This window comes from Euprymna scolopes, chromosome 41, assembly GCF_053919585.1.
Source record: "Euprymna scolopes isolate OS-2025 chromosome 41, ASM5391958v1, whole genome shotgun sequence".
Taxonomy (NCBI): Eukaryota; Metazoa; Mollusca; class Cephalopoda; order Sepiida; family Sepiolidae; genus Euprymna; species Euprymna scolopes.
Window position 1 is genome coordinate 53,119,125 of NC_136522.1, and position 22,969 is coordinate 53,142,093.

Sequence of the window (22,969 nt, forward strand, 5' to 3'; positions counted from 1 at the left end):
CGTAGAATTCCGGATCAAAGCATCCTAACACACAGACAATTTTTTATCTGTATCTATATATACATAGAAGTGACCTGTGTGTGTAAAACGTCTGTACCAAACTCCTTTCTGAATATTAGGTCTATTGACTTGAAACTTGATATATAGGGTATTTGGACCTTGGGAACACTTCCGGTTTTGTTTTTAGCCAGTAAAAATAGCTGCTAAGGGGGGTCAAAATTGAAAACAAAATACTTGGTAAGAGTAAATTGACTTGCTTCTGAGCTTGCATACATATATATTTATAGCTTGAAGTCGCTTAGTTTTTTAAACTTTTTTTTTTTTATACATCTGGCAATAGTTTAGGCAGTAAAATGATGAAGGCTGAAGCACTGCATAACGCTGGGTCAGCCATTCGCTTTACAAAATCCTGGTGACCTCATTCTTGAAGCTATCGACCCAGAACCACCACCAGACTGAAAGAAAAGTTGCAGTAGCCAACTCCAGACGGTGAAACAGGATACTGAAATGATCCGTGGTTCCTGCCTCTACGTGCTCCGCCAATGGATCCATGAATGGCTTGCACTTGTAGTGGAAACAGCCTCTGACCACCATACCTGGTTTTCTTGCTTTAGGCATGGTAACACCTTTACACAATGATTGCTAATCTCTAACTGAACTAAAAGCATTAGAATTACCATAAATCTAACAATTTATACCCTTGGTCTTATAATTTTGATCATGTGTCAAAAGCCTAATTTAATAAAAATGCAAATTTTTAAATAAAATTTTTGGAATATACCTTTTTGTTTACATAACCTTTTAGATTGTAGTATTAGTAAACTTAAGTCAGGAGAGTTTAAAATCTATTCTTAAAACAAAAAAGGTTTATTTTTTAAAGATTTTTAAGTGGTCTTAAATTTTGGATCAGCAGTGTATGTACGTTCTATTTTCTAAATGAAGAGCATTTCAGGAAATATTTCTAAAACTAAAGTGAAACCGATCTTGTGGTATCAGTTTGCAAAACTTTGACAGTCGGTCGTCTAAAACAAATGTTAGAACTACATATTATGCTAACTGACAGTTCCGCTTAAGGTCTTTCGAAAACTACAAAAGAAAACAATCATTTTGCTATCTGTTAAATAAATGCGGTGATTTTTTTTTTCTTTTAGAAATTTGCATTTCATTAAAATATTCTGCAAATGAAGCAATTAAACATTTCTTTTGGAACTTCTTTGCACAACAAAAACAAAAAAAAAAAAAATGTGAAAAATTTATTAAAAAAGGAAAAAAAGTTTAACTTCTTTTTTTTTTTTTTTTTTTTAATCTTTTGAACCATAACTTTGCAAACTAACTAGTTACTCAGAGCCGGACTGTAGGGGCTTGGTCGACATTCACCGATGCCTGGTATCACAGTCATGATTTGAGCATAGGTCAATGTTTCCCAATCCCTAACCAAAAATAAAAATAAAAAGGTTGTCAGAAACAGCATTAAGGCAGAGGCGATTTCGAAAGTTCAATAAATGACTTTTATTTTACAAAAGAAATAAACTATTACCAAAAATTTACTTTTTTATATAGAAATAAAGAGGTAAATTAAAACATTAAATAAGAATAAACATTAAAGGACGATAAGTATATAATTATATAATAAAAATAAATATAGAAATAAACCAATTTATTTAGATTTAAAAAATAACATTGTTAAAGATATTTATAAAGTCAAATAAATAAATAGGAATAATTTGAGACGATTGAATATAAAAGGTTGAAAATTTAATCAAAGATTTAGTTATTATATTTTATTTAGAAAATAAATTATTCTAGAAAGTGGAATAAAAATCAGTTAGCAATTGAAGCTACAAAAAAAAAAAAATTGTTTCCCTTTTCTTTGTTTCCCTTTTCTTTGTTTCCCTTTTCTTTGTTTCCCTTTTCTTTGTTTCCCTTTTCTTTGTTTCCCTTTTCTTTGTTTCCCTTTTCTTTGTTTCCCTTTTTTCCTTTGTTTCTTTTTTTTCCTTTGTTTCTTTTTTTTCCTTTGTTTCTTTTTTTTTCCTTTGTTTCTTTTTTTTCCTTTGTTTCTTTTTTTCCTTTGTTTCTTTTTTTTCCTTTGTTTCCTTTTTTCCTTTGTTTCTCTTTTTTCCTTTGTTTCTCTTTTTTCCTTTGTTTCTTTTTTTTCCTTTGTTTCCTTTTTTCCTTTTCCCTTTTTCCTTTTTTCCTTTTCCCTTTTTTCCTTTTCCCTTTTTTCCTTTTCCCTTTTTTCCTTTTCCCTTTTTTCCTTTTCCCTTTTTTCCTTTTCCCTTTTTTCCTTTTCCCTTTTTTTTTTTCCTTTTTTCCTTTTTTTTCCTTTTTTCCTTTTTCCTTTTTTTTTCCTTTTTTCCTTTTCCCTTTTTTTTTCTTTTTTTCCTTTTTTTTCATTTTTTTCCTTTTTTTCATTTTTTCCTTTTTTTCCTTTTTTTCCTTTTTTTCCTTCCCTTTCCCTTTTTCCTTCCCTTTCCCTTTTTCTTTCCCTTTCCCTTTTTCTTTCCCTTTCCCTTTCCCTTTTTCTTTCCCTTTCCCTTTTTCTTTCCCTTTTTCTTTCCCTTTCCCTTTTTCTTTCCCTTTCCCTTTTTCTTTCCCTTTCCCTTTTTCTTTCCCTTTCCCTTTTTCTTTCCCTTTCCCTTTTTCTTTCCCTTTCCCTTTTTCTTTCCCTTTCCCTTTTTCTTTCCCTTTTCCTTTTTCTTTCCCTTTTCCTTTTTCTTTCCCTTTTCCTTTTTCTTTCCCTTTTTCTTTCCCTTTTTCTTTCCCTTTTCCTTTTTCTTTCCCTTTTTCTTTCCCTTTTCCTTTTTCTTTCCCTTTTCCTTTTTCTTTCCCTTTTCCTTTTTCTTTCCCTTTTCCTTTTTCTTTCCCTTTTCCTTTTTCTTTCCCTTTTTCTTTCCCTTTTTCTTTCCCTTTTCCTTTTTCTTTCCCTTTTCCTTTTTCTTTCCCTTTCCCTTTTTCTTTCCCTTTCCCTTTTTCTTTCCCTTTCCCTTTTTCTTTCCCTTTCCCTTTTTCTTTCCCTTTCCCTTTTTCTTTCCCTTTTTCTTTCCCTTTCCCTTTTTCTTTCCCTTTTCCTTTTTCTTTCCCTTTTCCTTTTTCTTTCCCTTTTCCTTTTTCTTTCCCTTTCCCTTTTCCTTTTTCTTTCCCTTTTCCTTTTTCTTTCCCTTTTCCTTTTTCTTTTCCTTTTTCTTTTCCTTTTTCTTTCCCTTTTTCTTTCCCTTTTTCTTTCCCTTTTTCTTTCCCTTTTTCTTTCCCTTTTTCTTTCCCTTTTTCTTTCCCTTTTTCTTTTCCTTTTTCTTTTCCTTTTTCTTTTTCTTTTTCTTTTTCTTTCCCTTTTTCTTTCCCTTTTCCTTTTTCTTTTCCTTTTTCTTTCCCTTTTTCTTTCCCTTTCCCTTTTTCTTTCCCTTTCCCTTTTTCTTTCCCTTTCCCTTTTTCTTTCCCTTTTCCTTTTCCTTTCCCTTTTCCTTTTCCTTTTCCTTTTTGTTTTCCTTTTTCCTTTCCCTTTTTCTTTCTTTTTTCCTTTCCCTTTTTCTTTCTTTTTTCCTTTTCTTTTTTCCTTTTCTCTTTTCTTTTCTCTTTTTTATTTTCTCTTTTTCTCTTCTCTTTTTTCTCTTCTCTTTTTTTCTCTTCTCTTGTTTCCCTTCTCTTGTTTCCCTTCTCTTGTTTCCTTTCTCTTGTTTCTTTTCTCTTGTTTCTTTTCTCTTGTTTCTTTTCTCTTGTTTCTTTTCTCTTGTTTCTTTTCTCTTGTTTCTTTTCTCTTTTTTTTCTTTTCTTAAGAGTCGCTCGGTATAATCTGGTGGTTTATGTCAGGGCAAGCAAACAATGAGACATCCGGTTTGTAGAATTCATTAGTTAGTATCTACTTTTCCTGTCTGACATAAGGAATTTTACTTTTTGTCTATGAGTAAATGTCATTACAAAACGCTTTTTCTAAAAAAATTAGTTGTGCATGATTATCCAAACCCAGCAATGATATCAAGTTTGCTTTTAAATTATTTTCAGGTTTGGCCAAGCGTGTCCGTGCCAGAATTCTTCTTGCTTCCACATCAGAAGTCTATGGGGGTGAGTGTTTTATTTTCTGTTTTTTTTTTTTATATATTAAAATTTGTACCTGTATATAAATTGATCCCAACTGAATTACCTCAAATACTTGTTTATAAGTGACCTGAAGAACTATTCCCGGTGTTGAAACTAGTCAACTTGAATATTATTTGTTTATTTTATTTATGACAGGAGACGATTGTAATCTTGTATTCAAACATAAATGTATCATTACTATTTGTGAAACATTTGTAGCCAGCATAATTGAATTAAATAAAAATGTTTTGGAACTTGTTTTTGATTAAAGTAATTTTTTTCCTGAAAAGCATTCGAATACGAAGCTTATCAAAAGCATTCGAATACGAAGCTTATCAAAAGCATTCGAATACGAAGCTTATCAAAAGCATTCGAATACGAAGCTTATCAAAAGCATTCGAATACGAAGCTTATCAAAAGCATTCGAATACGAAGCTTATCAAAAGCATTCGAATACGAAGCTTATCAAAAGCATTCGAATACGAAGCTTATCAAAAGCATTCGAATACGAAGCTTATCAAAAGCATTCGAATACGAAGCTTATCAAAAGCATTCGAATACGAAGCTTATCAAAAGCATTCGAATACGAAGCTTATCAAAAGCATTCGAATACGAAGCTTATCAAAAGCATTCGAATACGAAGCTTATCAAAAGCATTCGAATACGAAGCTTATCAAAAGCATTCGAATACGAAGCTTATCAAAAGCATTCGAATACGAAGCTTATCAAAAGCATTCGAATACGAAGCTTATCAAAAGCATTCGAATACGAAGCTTATCAAAAGCATTCGAATACGAAGCTTATCAAAAGCATTCGAATACGAAGCTTATCAAAAGCATTCGAATACGAAGCTTATCAAAAGCATTCGAATACGAAGCTTATCAAAAGCATTCGAATACGAAGCTTATCAAAAGCATTCGAATACGAAGCTTATCAAAAGCATTCGAATACGAAGCTTATCAAAAGCATTCGAATACGAAGCTTATCAAAAGCATTCGAATACGAAGCTTATCAAAAGCATTCGAATACGAAGCTTATCAAAAGCATTCGAATACGAAGCTTATCAAAAGCATTCGAATACGAAACTTATCAAAAGCATTCGAATACGAAACTCATCAAAGAACACTACCAGGTACATAAAGTACCTTTGTGTGAAATTTCATAAAATCGGCCATCAGTATTAATTTTGGAACACAGCTGCTAGGCATAAGGCATCCAAATGTTGGATATATGTAGTTTAATATAGTTTTATCAAAAGTGAGTAAAAATGGGGTGTGTGGATGCACATTTTCTTGAAAATGGAGATACCTCTGATTTGCGACATTTTAACAGTAGGCATTAGACATCAATTAATAAATTATTCCCCCAAATTTCAGTTTGTTTAAAGTAAGATTAACAAGGTATTAGATAATATAGGCACAACCTCTCATTCCATGTGTGTGTGTACGAGGGGCGTGCAATAAATAATGCCCCTGACCCACTTCCAGTTGTCTGATCTAGCTGAAGTTTTGCATGTGCAATGATTTATCTCTACGGGTTATGTGGCAAATTACAATTTGAACTAATTGTGGTTTCTGTTTTACAGGTGTTTGAACAGTCAGGTGAGAAATGGAACTTGTTAAATGTCGAGCAGTGATCCGGTTTTTGGATTTGAAAGGACGCACACCACAGGAGACTTTTGATGAAATGAAAGAAACTTATGGTGATAATGACCCATAATATGACCTTGTAAAACGCTGGCATCGTGAATTCAAACATGGCCGGAAGTCTGTGGAAACAGCTCCCAAACCTGGTCGCCCCCCCTCCCCCTTCTGCCATTGATGAAACATCTGTCCGTCAAGTTGAGGCTGCCATTTTGGAAGATCGGCGCATTACTATTCGTCAAATAGTCCAAGATGTCAAGATTAGTACAGGGTCTGTGGAAACTATCACTCATGACCATTTGCATATGCATAAGGTGTCTGCCAGATAGATTCCCAGGTTGCTCACACCATTCCAGAAGCGAGAAAGCATTGAGTGCTCGAGGATGAATTTGAAGATGTGCCAAGATGAGTCAAAGTGTTTTAAAAGACTGATTACACAGGATGAAACCTGGGTCCATCACTATGATCCAGAGACCAAAGCCCAGTCAATGCAGTGGAAGCACTTGGACTCACCACCTCCAAAGAAGGCAAAGGTGCAGCCCTCCACTGGCAAGGTCATGCTCACAGTCTTCTGGAACCAGGACGGAGTAGTGATGACAGATTTCCTGGCAAAGGGTACCACAATTACAGGAGCCTCTTATGCTTCACTTTTGAGGAAATTAAGGGAAGCTATCAAAATCAAGAGGCGGGGCAAGATCAGCAAAGATACCCTCCTCCTGCAGGACAACGCTCCGGTCCACAACTCGAATGTCGCCAGATCAGAAGCACGGGCGTGTGGTTATGAAATCCTTCCCCATCCTCCCTACTCTCCTGATGTTACACCCTCTGACTTTCACCTCTTCCCAGCCATGAAGTTGTTTTTGAAAGGAAAGCGTTTCCCAGATGATGCAGCCTTGATTTCAGAAGTAACGTTGTGGTTGGAGGACTAACCTGGGGTGTTCTACAAAAACGGTCTCCAGAACTGCATCAAATAATGGGAGGAATGCATAACTCTGGGTCGTTCCTATGTAGAGAAAGACTAATAACTGTGCCAAGTTTCGTTGCTCTACTACTATGGGAAGTGAGTCAGGGGCATTACTTATTGCACGCCCCTCATATATATATATATATATATATATATATCATTTTATAAGGAGATATAATATTTTATGTATTGATTCTCAGTATTTACTTCAACAGTGCTCAATACATAAGTAGAGCTAGGTAGCAAGTTATGAAAATATATACGGCAAGTAAGCTACACAAGAATTTTCAGTATTTCATTTGCCTAATTTATATATTAGTGGGCTGGCAAAGCCACAGGGGAATAACCAAGCAAAAAAAAAAAAAAAAAAAAAAAAAGACCCTAAGCAAAATCCATCCCAAAGCAGCAAAACTGAAGCTGATCTGCCATGACACTATATATATACACACACACACAAATGTAGGCTGATTTGGGCAGATTTTATTGGTTTGAAAATATAGGTTCTTTTTTACCAATTGTCATAATATTTTAACCAAAGAGTAGCTTCCTAATCTTCGAAAAGCCTGCCAATTTTCATGTTTCGTTGCAGAGAACCAAAGGTATGAGCGTTTCAATATTCAATTTGGTAAATGTGCAGATATTTTCTCAAACGTAAAAATAAACTTGTGGGGCAGGGTAGTTTATAGATTTTAGTTTTAGTCGCAGTTTAAAATCAATATTTACTTTCTAATCACCACCAACTGTGAAAGATATTTTAAACAAAATCAAATAAAATAGACAATTAAAAGAATCGTTTTTGGCATCGGAAAATAGGCACAAATTTTCCGCTACCAATTCTGATACCCAAAAAGGTTCCAATTTTTCAGATTTCCGATTCGGATTAATCAACCCAACACTAATCTCTATATCAATAGGATAGCACTTGTTTTATTGTTATGAACTTCTATTTCTTGTAATAAATAATTTTACTATGACTTTTTCATAAGTTTTGACACTCACAATCAAACACATTAATTGAATGTACTGATTTTGTAACAGTAAGAAATCGATTCTACAAAGAAAACAATATTAAAGAGTTATTTGATAAAAACAATCCCCATACCATACTCTCCAATCTTAAAAAAATTGGCCTTTATAAAAAATTTAAAAAGACCCCCCTTTATACAACGGTCCTGGATATGACCTAAAACTATATCCGATGGTGAGGCCCCACCTTGCAGGCCTTGGGGAGTGTGGAGCCACCCTTTAATTGCCATTGCTCCCAGGTCCACTCTGACACGGAGTGGTAGTACCTGTTAGGGTCCCAACTATGGGTTAAATAGAATCTGACTAAAAAAAAAAAAAAAAAAAAATATATACTCCATTAAAAATCATTCCTCAAAATAACTAGATTCGGCATTAAATAACCTGAAAAAGGTTGATATGCCGTAAAACAAAAACCACCAACCAAATCACAAGTTTTGATCATAGCTGAAGGAAATCAAGGTGTATATCTTTTTTTTAATAAATTTTTGTTTTGTTTGAAACTCGCGGACCCAAGTTATATAAATATATTTTTTATTTTTGAAATCGCAACTTTATAATATATAAAAATCGATAGAACATTAACTCTATAATAATATATATGAAATCTGCAAGAATTAAAATATATTTAAGCGTACTTTATGACTGGGCTATGTGGGGCATCTCTGCTAGCTTAGATAAATACTTTTGCAGTTTTAACAAAAGAGCTACAATAATGTCTCTATTTATACTGAACCTCTACAGAATGCCAACATCAATATATGAATGAGTCCCATGTGGAATTTCCATAGTTTCCACGCGTGTGTGTGTGTGTGTATATATATATAACTACTTAATTTACTCACATAATATACGAAAGTATAGATTTATGCGTAAACTTGAAGTATTTACTTCAAAAGTGCTCAATACATAGGTAGAGCTAGTTAGTAAGTTATAAAATGTATATGGTGATTAAGCTACACTGAATATTCCGCGTTTCATACACTCTAGGACTCCAGGCCTAGAGTGGATAAAACGCGGAATATTCAGTGTAGCTTAATCGCCATATACATTTTATAACTTACTATATATATAATATATATATATATATATATATATATATATATATATTGTATACAGATTCTTTCCTTTGGTCATCGGAATGTAACTTGTTAATGTGTGTGTGTATATATATATATATATATATATATACACATACATACATACTGACAAGTTACATTCCAATGACCAAAGGAAAGAATCTGTATACAATTTTTTTTTTCCTTAGGCGAATGCCAATATCTGAAAGAAACAATATTTTTTCTTTTTTTCTCTTTATGTTTTCAGATCCAAAGGTTCACCCACAAGTTGAAGAATATTGGGGACATGTTAATCCGATTGGTCCACGGGCTTGTTATGATGAAGGCAAACGAGTGGCCGAAACCATGTGTTATGCCTACGAAAAACAGGTGAGCCAAGGAAATTTTTGGTTCTATATTGTTTTGTTGAATATTACTTTACAGGCAAAGCATAAACAAAAACTTTATTTTCAAAACAAATATAGAATCTAATAAAATGAACACGTATTATGTATGTTTGAAGCCAAAACAACGCATTATCTTCTCTTTTTCTCTATATAAATAAAATGACCTCATTTTTTTCTGTCTGACTTTGACCTTAATAGTATTAAGAATCTAGACATTTTATGCAGATGTACTATGCACAAACTGCATCACGGTATCTGAGGTGTGTTATAGGCATATTAGCTATCCACTAACTCGCAGATTGGAGCTTCCTATATTATGCCTGGTGAGAGTTCACCAGCACAAAACAAGTTACGATCAATGGAAGTAGTAAAGTCATCTCCCTCTAAAAAATTTATACTTCCACCGCCACTCATTTAAACCGTCCGTGATCATCCACAGGAGACAAATAAGGACGAACGCCGGTTTAGGTTTTCATAAAAACTGAACTGCAATTTAGGTTAAATGCACCACGCTAACTTTTACGTTGGTTTAAAAACAAACACAAACCAAAAAACTTTACATTTTCTTACAGTGCATTAAAAGTTATGATACTTCAATTCCGTTTTATTTCGCATTCTTCGGCAATTACAACATTGTTTTCTTTGCTTTTTTGGGGGGGGGGGTGTCCATGTATCTTCCCTCTGTTTTTCGTTTTCCAGATCTTTCCCTTTCTCAAATTTATTTCTTCTCTCTTTCCGTGTTTCCTCTTTTTTTTTCGGCAAGTTCACCATCGTTTCTTTTCATTTTTATTTATTTTTATAAACTTTCCTCTGTTTCTGTTTCTACAAACTTTACATTTTATTTATTTATTTTTTCTTCTCTCTTTTCGTTTTTCCTCTTCCTTCAACAAGTTTAACATCGTTTCTTTCTTTGTAATACAGCCGGATTTTTTTAACACTAGAAAAAAACAAATAAATTACATGGATTCATTCCTTCTTCCGTTTATTTGCACTTTGTTCGCTGTCTTTCCAATCTGTTTTATTTTTTTCCTCTTTTCTTTTTTTATAAAAACATATCATACATCATTTCCATTACATTTTACTTTGTTCGATGCCTTTCTCCCGATTTTCGTTTATTTCTTTTTTTTTTTTTTTATCATTCTTCTGCCTTTTTTCCTTTTTTTGGATTGGAAACATCCGTCTCACGTTCGTATATAACAACATATTGTCTGGGTAGATTTCGGAGTGCTAAAACAGCGGGGATGGGGATTCTTCCATTACACCAACTCGAGCCACAGCAATGCGTGCCAGGGTACAACTAGTTACAAAATAAACAGACATTTATTTTTGAAATTTATATTGAAATTCATAAATATATTTCAAAGAAAACCTTCATCTTCAATATGCTCCTTTTTTTTTTTGCCATGTTATTGCTGGAGCAGAAAATAAGCAAGTGTAAGTCCATTTGCTGTTTATACGGTAGTTTTTTAAATCTCGGAACGGTGCGTTTGGTTACGCCGAATTCATGTTAAGATTTTTGTTCCTTAGAAGCGCTAGTTGAGTTTGAATAAAATGAATATGTATAATATATACGTTTGAAGCCAAAACAGCGTTGTTTTGGCTTCAAACGCATATAATATGTATTCATTTTATTCAAACTCAACCAGCGTTTCTAAGGAACAAAAATCTTAACGTGAATATAGAATGTATCTTTTGTTAGAATACTAGCAGGAAGACTTGATGATGCCCGCGATTGAATAAGAAACCCTATATCCTTTTTAACTTTTTAAGGCAATAATAGCATATTGATGGATGTGGAGTGCGGACAAAAATGTCCAGATAATATTGGACCTCCAGAATGACAAAGTTAAGTATCATGTCGGCTTATATAGTTTCTGTGTGTATATTATGGTGATCTATCCTCAAACTCCTCGGAGTTTATAAACAGGGGAATTACTACTTCATAGACAGGACAACTGGCAAGTAGGTCTCTAATTTTGAGTACTCCTTATTTCTTACTAGAATAGAAATCTGTCAAGAAGTGAATATAAGAAAGTGTAAAGTATAGGATTTTATTTAGAATTCAATATGCATGCCAGCATTCTTTACCAGCTTTAGAAGCCTGAGGAACTGTATTAACTTATTTCAGAAGTTATAAAAAAAAAATTATTTTACTAATGTCACAACTTGTATTTTGGCACTGCTTTTAAGAATGACACATAAACGTAAAAATATAACAACGTGTATTTATTTATTGTGATGGATCATGTTGACACACAATTTTCCACTGGATCACTGAAGTTAAGCAACGTTGAACCTCGTCAGTACTAAATGGGTAACCATTTGAGACTTTCAGGTGCTGGATATGCTCTCCACTTATCTTGGCATTGTTTTCAGTCATCTGCGGACTTATTAGTTAGATTAAGATCCATAGAGTGAATGAGGTATTTTGGTAAATGTTACCAGTCAAGAGTAAGACTCCAAAGTCTACATTTATTACTTTTAATCACTTTAGTCACAAAGACCCTGAACCCTTCCCCTCCCCAATCTCTTGTAGGGCCTTGTGCCTAATTTTGTTTAAGAATCTTTTGTTTTTTACTTAATTGTATTTTCAAAATTTTTAAAAGCAATAAAATATATAAACAAGATCAGTGTAGTATCTGTTCCGGCAGATACTGCAAGCAAAGGCCCTATGTGGGGGCGACCCCATAGATAAGACCTTGGTCAATGTAGGGGCAACCCGTCATACCAATTGTCACTATCCAGCTCCCCTACTCCCCGGGGAGTTGGTCCCCATTTACCCTTCACTCCTCACATTAAAAATCGGCCTTGTGCCTAATTTGCTCGGTGGGGGAGCAAATAAATACCGTGTAGTATCTGTTCTTCAGATGCTGCACTTCAATTTCTTGTTCTGTCAGTGGAGGAGAAATCCTTCACGACTGAGACAATTTTTATTTTTGTTCCTTTTCTCCACGTTAAAAAACGACCCTGGTGTCTAACTCTGTCCCGTGAGGAGGCATTGTAAATAGGAACCCTTGCTTCACAATTACATGTGCAGCTTCCTCTACAAGTGGGGCGTATCCTTTGTCTTTTGAGACTGAACGGACCATTGATGGATCGTGGTTCAGGTGGAGATGCACATACACATATTCAATGGGTTTGTTCTTTGGCCCAAATCATCAATAAACTCCAATATTCATTTAGGTTATTGTTTTATAACCATTTGTGACCCACTAAAATGCCTCTTTGGAACAGAATTATCACTGGAGCCACACCCAAGGGCGTTTTATTTGGTGATAATTGTTTCAATGAATTAACCTGATTTTGGTTCGATTTCATTACACCTGTGTATACTTTTTGCCGAAAACGACCTTTGAAACTTCCAACATTTAACTTTTTAAAAATCGATCATGTTTGTTGTTTCTTATGCAGGTGCCTGCTATCAGATCCATTATTTTTATTCGGATGACCTTTTGGTATATCCAATTACAACACTAAAAAAAAAAGTACAGAACATCTGTGGTCATTTTTAGATGCACAATGGCATGGGAAATCCATTTCTAGTTTGTTTGTTTTTTTTTTTTTTTTTTTTTTTTTTGTCGAATTATGTGCGAAATTACCTTTTTTGAGAGAATCTTAGTGATGGGAATGATGCACATGGCAAGAGATTCCATCAGGATATTCCAACAATGTAGAATCCGTTTTAAAGGAAAATGGAATCCTAGAATGTTGGCAGGCAACTGTTGGAATATACAAAAAGGAGGATGACACACAACACAAGAGGGTTAAGAGGACAAATATATTGTTTAAACTAACAATTCTGTGTTTTTCATTCGTAACCAATAATAAAATGATTTATAGGACATTAAAAATAGTGCCTAATCTAGATAAATAAAGCTCAGATTTAGGACTAGAATACTTTTCTTACCTTCGAATGGTATGTATTTTTTTTTTTTTTTTTTTAAACTGAAATTTGTTGCACAGTGTATTTTTTTTTTTTTTTTTTTTTTTTTTACAAAGGAGTATGTAGAAAATTGTATTCAAACAGACATCTCGTGACTCCACTCCTCACAATCCCCGTTATACATCATCCTAAATAGTAGCCTCTTATGACTAATACGCCTTGTTTGAGATGAAAAAAAGAGTATACAAAAACAAATGTTTTGTACAGCTATTTTTAGTATCGGATGAAATTTAATGAAACCTGCTAGTCTGTGAGATGATTTTTATCTTGAATTAACAAAACTGCCTGTTTTATTATTTTTATTTTAGGAAAAACTTGAGGTTCGTGTGGCACGTATATTTAATACATTTGGGCCACGTATGCACATGAACGATGGACGTGTTGTTAGTAATTTTATCTTACAAGCTCTGCAAAATGAATCCATCACGGTAAGCAGCTGCAATCACATTCAGATCTTTGATTTTTTTTTTCTTCTTTTTTTGCCTGTATTGCTAACCAAACATATGCGTGCACACACATACACGCACCAACACATATTGCTAACCAAACATATGCGTGCACACACATACACGCACCAACACATATATACAATAAGAAAATATATTGATAATGGAAAAATATATACTGTTGTGTATAGATTTATTTATAAATTTGAAGCAAGGGAAAACAATATAGTGTATAGGGGTTATAAATGCTCTTTATGCCAGGCATTTCGAAGCCCAATGCTTCTCGTCAGAAGAGGAAGGAAGGTGCTGAGTAACAAGATAAAGATGCAGCATCTAGCAAAAGGCATATTAGGGGATCTTGTTTAAGATGTATTCATTTGAGGGGGGGGAGACATTTGTATAGGGGATAGATAATTATATTTTAAATATGTTAGAGAGGGGCTTATATGACATTGCCTGTGTGCGGCATGATCACTACCAAACTCCTCTGCCAATTTTTGGTCTGCATATTTGAAACTTGATATATGAGGGATTTCGACCTGCGAGACAAATTCAGTTTAATCTTTAGCCAGTAAAAATAGCTGTTAAGGGGTCAAAATAATTTAAAAAAAAAAAATTGGAACTTGGCAAGCATAAGTTGACTTCAAGTGCTCTTCTATGCCCGTGCAAATATACATGTATACTTTCTACAATATTTAGTTTTTGTATCTAAAAATATGATACAGTTAATAACAAATAAGGCTGGGGTACATTAACAACTTAAAACAAAAACTTTTAAAAGCAATAAGCATCTGAAAAATAATACCTACACTAGACTGAGGAGCAGACCAGGCTACAATGCTTTAAATAGACCTTATATACATCAGATCCTAATTAGACTATGGTTGTGACCTATACAGCTCCACTTGCAAATCCTACTTAAAAAAAAAAAAAAAAGTACTAACCATACAGAATTAAGTCCTGGGAGCCTATTGAACTTCACCGATGAAAAGCCTGTATATGGAAGCCCATGAACCACCTTTACACTTCAGATGGGAAAAAACTATCTATTGAATAAAACTTTGTAGCAATCCCGAAAATTCCAATGTATAAGATGATCTTTAATCGAGAATTCATGCATCTATATTCAGGCAAACCAAAAAACATACCCTCCTTCAGACACTGAATTAAGGAAGAAATATCCTAAATTAATGAAAAATCAGACAACCTAGCCAAACAAACAACGGATAACCATGAACATTAAGTGAGCCAAATATTGACATAATGGTTACCAACTTCAAGAAAAATAATACAAACAACTTAATAAACAAACAACTATGGAAGCCTCTGAAATATATTCAGAATATAAAGAGATATACACAGACGGATCCAAAACAATGAATGGAACAGGCGCAGCCTATGCAGATGGGCAAAGCTATTGCCAAAAATGATTGGCCAACAATACCTAAATATATATATATATATATATATATATATATAGGTAAATTACAAGCCATTAAAATGGCACGCAAATTCATCCAAAACGGCAACAAAAATTCATTAAATATATGCAGAGTGGAACAATAAAATTGTCACGCCAGAAAACCCGATTCCATTTCCAGTTGATAAAAACTGTTTTTTTTGTTACAGACCATCTACTAGTTGGCAAGTTATGTTTAAATCCCAAGAGCGATAGGAGTCTTTTATCATGTCTCAAAGTGACACAATGTTCAAGATTGGAGATGTGCCGTTGTACAACTTACGTTTTCTACCGATCCAAGTTAGGACAACAGGACCATTGCCAGCACCCTTGAAATGCATCGCTGGCTTGCCACGAATAACAGGAACCTGTCCAGGGTGATGAAAACAAAGTTTCCGATCATGGTTATGGTCTTTGATGTGGTTTCAAATGAGAACCACATCATGCCACCTCACATCTTCGAAGTCAGCTTGAAAGTCAATATCTGACTGTACCTGGATGTGCTGAAAAGTTTGGTTCCCTGGTGCAATCAGGTGAGCCAGGCTATGACTTTGTACTCTTCTCTCATTGCCTTTCCCCTGACCTGAACCTGCTGGACTACTTTGTTTTGTCATACGTTGAGAACATCATCATGATGACCTCTCACAACACTAAAGCCAGCCTGATTGCTGCTGGCGCTTGTGGAAAACACATGCTCCCAGTTCCGGACCCGTATCGAGTGGGTGATGGAGGCTGAAGGTGGCTACCTTGAATAGATGTTAGCTCTGTTACATAATCAAGTTATCTGAAAGATTTTTTTCAATAAGCTTTAAAATAAATTTGTAGTAGTGTTTTTAGAATGACAACTTTATCGTTCCACCCTATATATATATATATATATATATATATATATATACACACACACACACAATCTCCTTATCCTGTATCATGTTCCTTGTAGAAGGAAAAACCAAACACCCCTTCATCACTGAAATAACCGAAAAAAGTAAGATATTTGTAATAACCTGGGATACATACCATGTCATGTTGATATCTGTGGAAACAAACAAAAAAAGCAAACTAGCTGGAGAAGTCACAAACCATCAAATCAAAAATATCAAAATTCTACAAAACTGTTCAAAATTCTCTAAACCAAACAAACAAGGTACTGGATATGACCTAAAACTATATCCAATGGTGAGGTCCCACCTTGCGGGCCTTGGGGAGTGTGGAGCCACCCTTTAATTGCCATTGCTCCCAGGTCCACTCTGACCCGGAGTGGTAGTACCTGTTAGAGTCCCAACTATGGGTTAAATAGAATCTGACTTAAAAAAAAATATATATACTCCATTAAAAATCGTTCCTCAAAATAACTAGATTCGGCATTAAATAACCTGAAAAAGGTTGATATGCCGTAAAACAACCAACCAACCAACCAACCAAACAAACAAACAAAAACAGCCAACAAATAAATAATAATCCAACTGTATAAGAGAAGCATAATGCAGAATAAGACAAAATCAACATTAAATGTCTCTATAGTAGTTGGTATGCTGTAAAGTCCAGATTATCAACCAATCTGATGAGAAGCATTAAGCTTTGAAATACTATGGTATAAAGTGTTTTCTTCATATTTTACATGTTTTTCCTTATTGATTTGATGATCAAATAAAGCTTTACTTTGACTTTCATCAATTCTTTCTTATACATACTGACACGCATGTACATGCATACATATTAATATATATATTTTTTACCAAAATTTTAATATATTAAAATTCCGGTAATGTCCATATAAAGTTAAATAAATATTGACAAAAAATATAACTGTAGAATACCTAATGAATGTCCATTGGAGGGCAATTGCTTAATTTCCGATATTGTATATAAATGTGAAGTTATGGTGGATAATAGTAATTTTAAGGACAGATACTGAAACCATATTGCATCCTTTAACAGAAAAGGAACCAAATTAGGATAAGGATAGAAATAATGAGAGGACAAAAATATTAAAATAATAGAAACACAACTGCATTAGGTGATTGGGTTAGGGAACTGCATAAGAATAAAATAGAATTTTTTTTTTTTTTTACATGGAGGGCACCACTTCTCAAGGCCCAGAGGCCACTCGGGGATAAGGGTTAATTGGTATACAGTAATCAATGGGATAGTATCGTAGTTATAGTTAGTATTGGAGATTTGATAGTGTCTTACTTGAAGGGGCAGTTTGTCAGGAATTTGTATATGTTGGACTTGAAGAAATCCAAGTTGTAGTCAGGTAGAAAACAGGCAAACGGAAGAGAGTTCCACAGTCATGCACTTCTGAGAAAGAAGCTCTGCTGATGGAATCTTCGTTTGGATTTAAGCACAGATAGAGAGTGGGGAAAATTGACAGTAGTTTCAGAATTTTAATTATAATGGTTGATGGTAGATAATGGTAGAAAATATAAACCGAATAAATCAAAAAGATGTAATCTATGTTTACCCGAGTCATACCACATAGTGAATTTTGAAGAGGAAATTTTAAACAAAAAGTTTGATGTTATACAAAGCTGTCTACATAGAAATAAATTTCTATTATCACGCCTAAGACCTGATTAAAATGACATGTTTAAATAAAATGGGGTGAAAAAATTATGGAATATGTTGAAAGTGAAGTGTTAGTGTTGTAAAAGAATATTAAATTTAATACAAAAATTTTAGTTGCAATAAATAAATTAGTAGTCATTAACTTAAAATACAAAATAATTATAACCTAAATACGGGAAATAGAATCCAATTTATATTTAATAATATTATATATTATATAATGGACAAAATGGGTGCAAACCTTTCTGTATGTCCATGAAAGGTTTCTTTACATCAGGCTTCTTGCATTGGTTAAGGTTAGATTCCGTAATATCTTGCTTCTTGCATTGGTTAAGGTTAGATTCCGTAATATCTTGCTTCTTGCATTGGTTAGGGTTAGATTCCGTAATATCTTGCTTCTTGCATTGGTTAGGGTTAGATTCCGTAATATCTTGCTTCTTGCATTGGTTAGGGTTAGATTCCGTAATATCTTGCTTCTTGCATTGGTTAAGGTTAGATTCCGTAATATCTTGCTTCTTGCATTGGTTAAGGTTAGATTCCGTAATATCTTGCTTCTTGCATTGGTTAGGGTTAGATTCCGTAATATCTTGCTTCTTGCATTGGTTAAGGTTAGATTCCGTAATATCTTGCTTCTTGCATTGGTTAAGGTTAGATTCCGTAATATCTTGCTTCTTGCATTGGTTAGGGTTAGATTCCGTAATATCTTGCTTCTTGCATTGGTTAGGGTTAGATTCTGTAATATCTTGCTTCTTGCATTGGTTAGGGTTAGATTCCGTAATATCTTGCTTCTTGCATTGGTTAGGGTTAGATTCCGTAATATCTTGCTTCTTGCATTGGTTAGGGTTAGATTCCGTAATATCTTGCTTCTTGCATTGGTTAAGGTTAGATTCCGTAATATCTTGCTTCTTGCATTGGTTAAGGTTAGATTCCGTAATATCTTGCTTCTTGCATTGGTTAGGGTTAGATTCCGTAATATCTTGCTTCTTGCATTGGTTAGGGTTAGATTCTGTAATATCTTGCTTCTTGCATTGGTTAGGGTTAGATTCCGTAATATCTTGCTTCTTGCATTGGTTAGGGTTAGATTCCGTAATATCTTGCTTCTTGCATTGGTTAGGGTTAGATTCCGTAATATCTTGCTTCTTGCATTGGTTAGGGTTAGATTCCGTAATATCTTGCTTCTTGCATTGGTTAGGGTTAGATTCCGTAATATCTTGCTTCTTGCATTGGTTAAGGTTAGATTCCGTAATATCTTGCTTCTTGCATTGGTTAGGGTTAGATTCCGTAATATCTTGCTTCTTGCATTGGTTAGGGTTAGATTCTGTAATATCTTGCTTCTTGCATTGGTTAGGGTTAGATTCCGTAATATCTTGCTTCTTGCATTGGTTAGGGTTAGATTCCGTAATATCTTGCTTCTTGCATTGGTTAGGGTTAGATTCCGTAATATCTTGCTTCTTGCATTGGTTAAGGTTAGATTCCGTAATATCTTGCTTCTTGCATTGGTTAAGGTTAGATTCCGTAATATCTTGCTTCTTGCATTGGTTAAGGTTAGATTCCGTAATATCTTGCTTCTTGCATTGGTTAGGGTTAGATTCCGTAATATCTTGCTTCTTGCATTGGTTAGGGTTAGATTCCGTAATATCTTGCTTCTTGCATTGGTTAAGGTTAGATTCCGTAATATCTTGCTTCTTGCATTGGTTAGGGTTAGATTCCGTAATATCTTGCTTCTTGCATTGGTTAAGGTTAGATTCCGTAATATCTTGCTTCTTGCATTGGTTAAGGTTAGATTCCGTAATATCTTGCTTCTTGCATTGATTAGGGTTAGATTCCGTAATATCTTGCTTCTTGCATTGGTTAAGGTTAGATTCCGTAATATCTTGCTTCTTGCATTGGTTAAGGTTAGATTCCGTAATATCTTGCTTCTTGCATTGATTAGGGTTAGATTCCGTAATATCTTGCTTCTTGCATTGGTTAAGGTTAGATTCCGTAATATCTTGCTTCTTGCATTGGTTAAGGTTAGATTCCGTAATATCTTGCTTCTTGCATTGGTTAGGGTTAGATTCCGTAATATCTTGCTTCTTGCATTGGTTAGGGTTAGATTCCGTAATATCTTGCTTCTTGCATTGGTTAAGGTTAGATTCCGTAATATCTTGCTTCTTGCATTGGTTAGGGTTAGATTCCGTAATATCTTGCTTCTTGCATTGGTTAGGGTTAGATTCCGTAATATCTTGCTTCTTGCATTGGTTAGGGTTAGATTCCGTAATATCTTGCTTCTTGCATTGGTTAGGGTTAGATTCCGTAATATCTTGCCTCTTGCATTGGTTAAGGTTAGATTCCGTAATATCTTGCTTCTTGCATTGGTTAAGGTTAGATTCCGTAATATCTTGCTTCTTGCATTGGTTAGGGTTAGATTCCGTAATATCTTGCTTCTTGCATTGGTTAAGGTTAGATTCCGTAATATCTTGCTTCTTGCATTGGTTAAGGTTAGATTCCGTAATATCTTGCTTCTTGCATTGATTAGGGTTAGATTCCGTAATATCTTGCTTCTTGCATTGGTTAAGGTTAGATTCCGTAATATCTTGCTTCTTGCATTGGTTAAGGTTAGATTCCGTAATATCTTGCTTCTTGCATTGATTAGGGTTAGATTCCGTAATATCTTGCTTCTTGCATTGGTTAAGGTTAGATTCCGTAATATCTTGCTTCTTGCATTGGTTAAGGTTAGATTCCGTAATATCTTGCTTCTTGCATTGGTTAGGGTTAGATTCCGTAATATCTTGCTTCTTGCATTGGTTAGGGTTAGATTCCGTAATATCTTGCTTCTTGCATTGGTTAAGGTTAGATTCCGTAATATCTTGCTTCTTGCATTGATTAGGGTTAGATTCCGTAATATCTTGCTTCTTGCATTGGTTAAGGTTAGATTCCGTAATATCTTGCTTCTTGCATTGGTTAAGGTTAGATTCCATAATATCTTGCTTCTTGCATTGATTAGGGTTAGATTCCGTAATATCTTGCTTCTTGCATTGGTTAAGGTTAGATTCCGTAATATCTTGCTTCTTGCATTGGTTAAGGTTAGATTCCGTAATATCTTGCTTCTTGCATTGGTTAGGGTTAGATTCCGTAATATCTTGCTTCTTGCATTGGTTAGGGTTAGATTCCGTAATATCTTGCTTCTTGCATTGGTTAAGGTTAGATTCCGTAATATCTTGCTTCTTGCATTGGTTAGGGTTAGATTCCGTAATATCTTGCTTCTTGCATTGGTTAGGGTTAGATTCCGTAATATCTTGCTTCTTGCATTGGTTAGGGTTAGATTCCGTAATATCTTGCTTCTTGCATTGGTTAGGGTTAGATTCCGTAATATCTTGCCTCTTGCATTGGTTAAGGTTAGATTCCGTAATATCTTGCTTCTTGCATTGGTTAAGGTTAGATTCCGTAATATCTTGCTTCTTGCATTGGTTAGGGTTAGATTCCGTAATATCTTGCTTCTTGCATTGGTTAAGGTTAGATTCCGTAATATCTTGCTTCTTGCATTGGTTAAGGTTAGATTCCGTAATATCTTGCTTCTTGCATTGATTAGGGTTAGATTCCGTAATATCTTGCTTCTTGCATTGGTTAAGGTTAGATTCCGTAATATCTTGCTTCTTGCATTGGTTAAGGTTAGATTCCGTAATATCTTGCTTCTTGCATTGATTAGGGTTAGATTCCGTAATATCTTGCTTCTTGCATTGGTTAAGGTTAGATTCCGTAATATCTTGCTTCTTGCATTGGTTAAGGTTAGATTCCGTAATATCTTGCTTCTTGCATTGGTTAGGGTTAGATTCCGTAATATCTTGCTTCTTGCATTGGTTAGGGTTAGATTCCGTAATATCTTGCTTCTTGCATTGGTTAAGGTTAGATTCCGTAATATCTTGCTTCTTGCATTGGTTAGGGTTAGATTCCGTAATATCTTGCTTCTTGCATTGGTTAGGGTTAGATTCCGTAATATCTTGCTTCTTGCATTGGTTAGGGTTAGATTCCGTAATATCTTGCTTCTTGCATTGGTTAGGGTTAGATTCCGTAATATCTTGCTTCTTGCATTGGTTAGGGTTAGATTCCGTAATATCTTGCCTCTTGCATTGGTTAGGGTTAGATTCCGTAATATCTTGCTTCTTGCATTGGTTAAGGTTAGATTCCGTAATATCTTGCTTCTTGCATTGGTTAGGGTTAGATTCCGTAATATCTTGCTTCTTGCATTGGTTAGGGTTAGATTCCGTAATATCATGCCTCTTGCATTTGTTAGGGTTAGATTCCGTAATATCTTGCTTCTTGCATTGGTTAGGATTAGATTCCGTAATATCTTGCTTCTTGCATTGGTTAGGGTTAGATTCCGTAATATCTTGCTTCTTGCATTGGTTAGGGTTAGATTCCGTAATATCTTGCTTCTTGCATTGGTTAAGGTTAGATTCCGTAATATCTTGCTTCTTGCATTGGTTAGGGTTAGATTCCGTAATATCTTGCCTCTTGCATTGGTTAGGGTTAGATTCCGTAATATCTTGCTTCTTGCGTTGGTTAAGGTTAGATTCCGTAATATCTTGCTTCTTGCATTGGTTAGGGTTAGATTCCTTAATATCTTGCTTCTTGCATTGGTTAAGGTTAGATTCCGTAATATCTTGCTTCTTGCATTGGTTAGGATTAGATTCCGTAATATCTTGCTTCTTGCATTGGTTAGGGTTAGATTCCGTAATATCTTGCTTCTTGCATTGGTTAGGATTAGATTCCGTAATATCTTGCTTCTTGCATTGATTAGGATTAGATTCCGTAATATCTTGCTTCTTGCATTGGTTAAGGTTAGATTCCGTAATATCATGCCTCTTGCATTGGTTAGGGTTAGATTCCGTAATATCTTGCTTCTTGCATTGGTTAGGATTAGATTCCGTAATATCTTGCTTCTTGCATTGGTTAGGGTTAGATTCCGTAATATCTTGCTTCTTGCATTGGTTAGGGTTAGATTCCGTAATATCTTGCTTCTTGCATTGGTTAAGGTTAGATTCCGTAATATCTTGCTTCTTGCATTGGTTAGGGTTAGATTCCGTAATATCTTGCCTCTTGCATTGGTTAGGGTTAGATTCCGTAATATCTTGCTTCTTGCATTGGTTAAGGTTAGATTCCGTAATATCTTGCTTCTTGCATTGGTTAGGGTTAGATTCCTTAATATCTTGCTTCTTGCATTGGTTAAGGTTAGATTCCGTAATATCTTGCTTCTTGCATTGGTTAGGATTAGATTCCGTAATATCTTGCTTCTTGCATTGGTTAGGATTAGATTCCGTAATATCTTGCTTCTTGCATTGGTTAGGATTAGATTCCGTAATATCTTGCTTCTTGCATTGATTAGGATTAGATTCCGTAATATCTTG

At 34.5% G+C, this 22,969-nt stretch overlaps 1 protein-coding gene across 1 annotated transcript in view; it reads left to right on the forward strand.

Annotated features, from left to right (window-relative positions):
- Window positions 1-22,969, forward strand: part of LOC145266522 (UDP-glucuronic acid decarboxylase 1-like) — a 143,522-nt gene that overhangs the window by 111,620 nt on the left and 8,933 nt on the right. Inside the window, exons 7-9 of the mRNA XM_080122278.1 lie at window positions 3,997-4,056; window positions 9,028-9,149; window positions 13,418-13,537. Coding sequence (XP_079978404.1) covers window positions 3,997-4,056; window positions 9,028-9,149; window positions 13,418-13,537 — 302 coding nt within the window. The remainder of the gene's footprint in view (window positions 1-3,996; window positions 4,057-9,027; window positions 9,150-13,417; window positions 13,538-22,969) is intronic.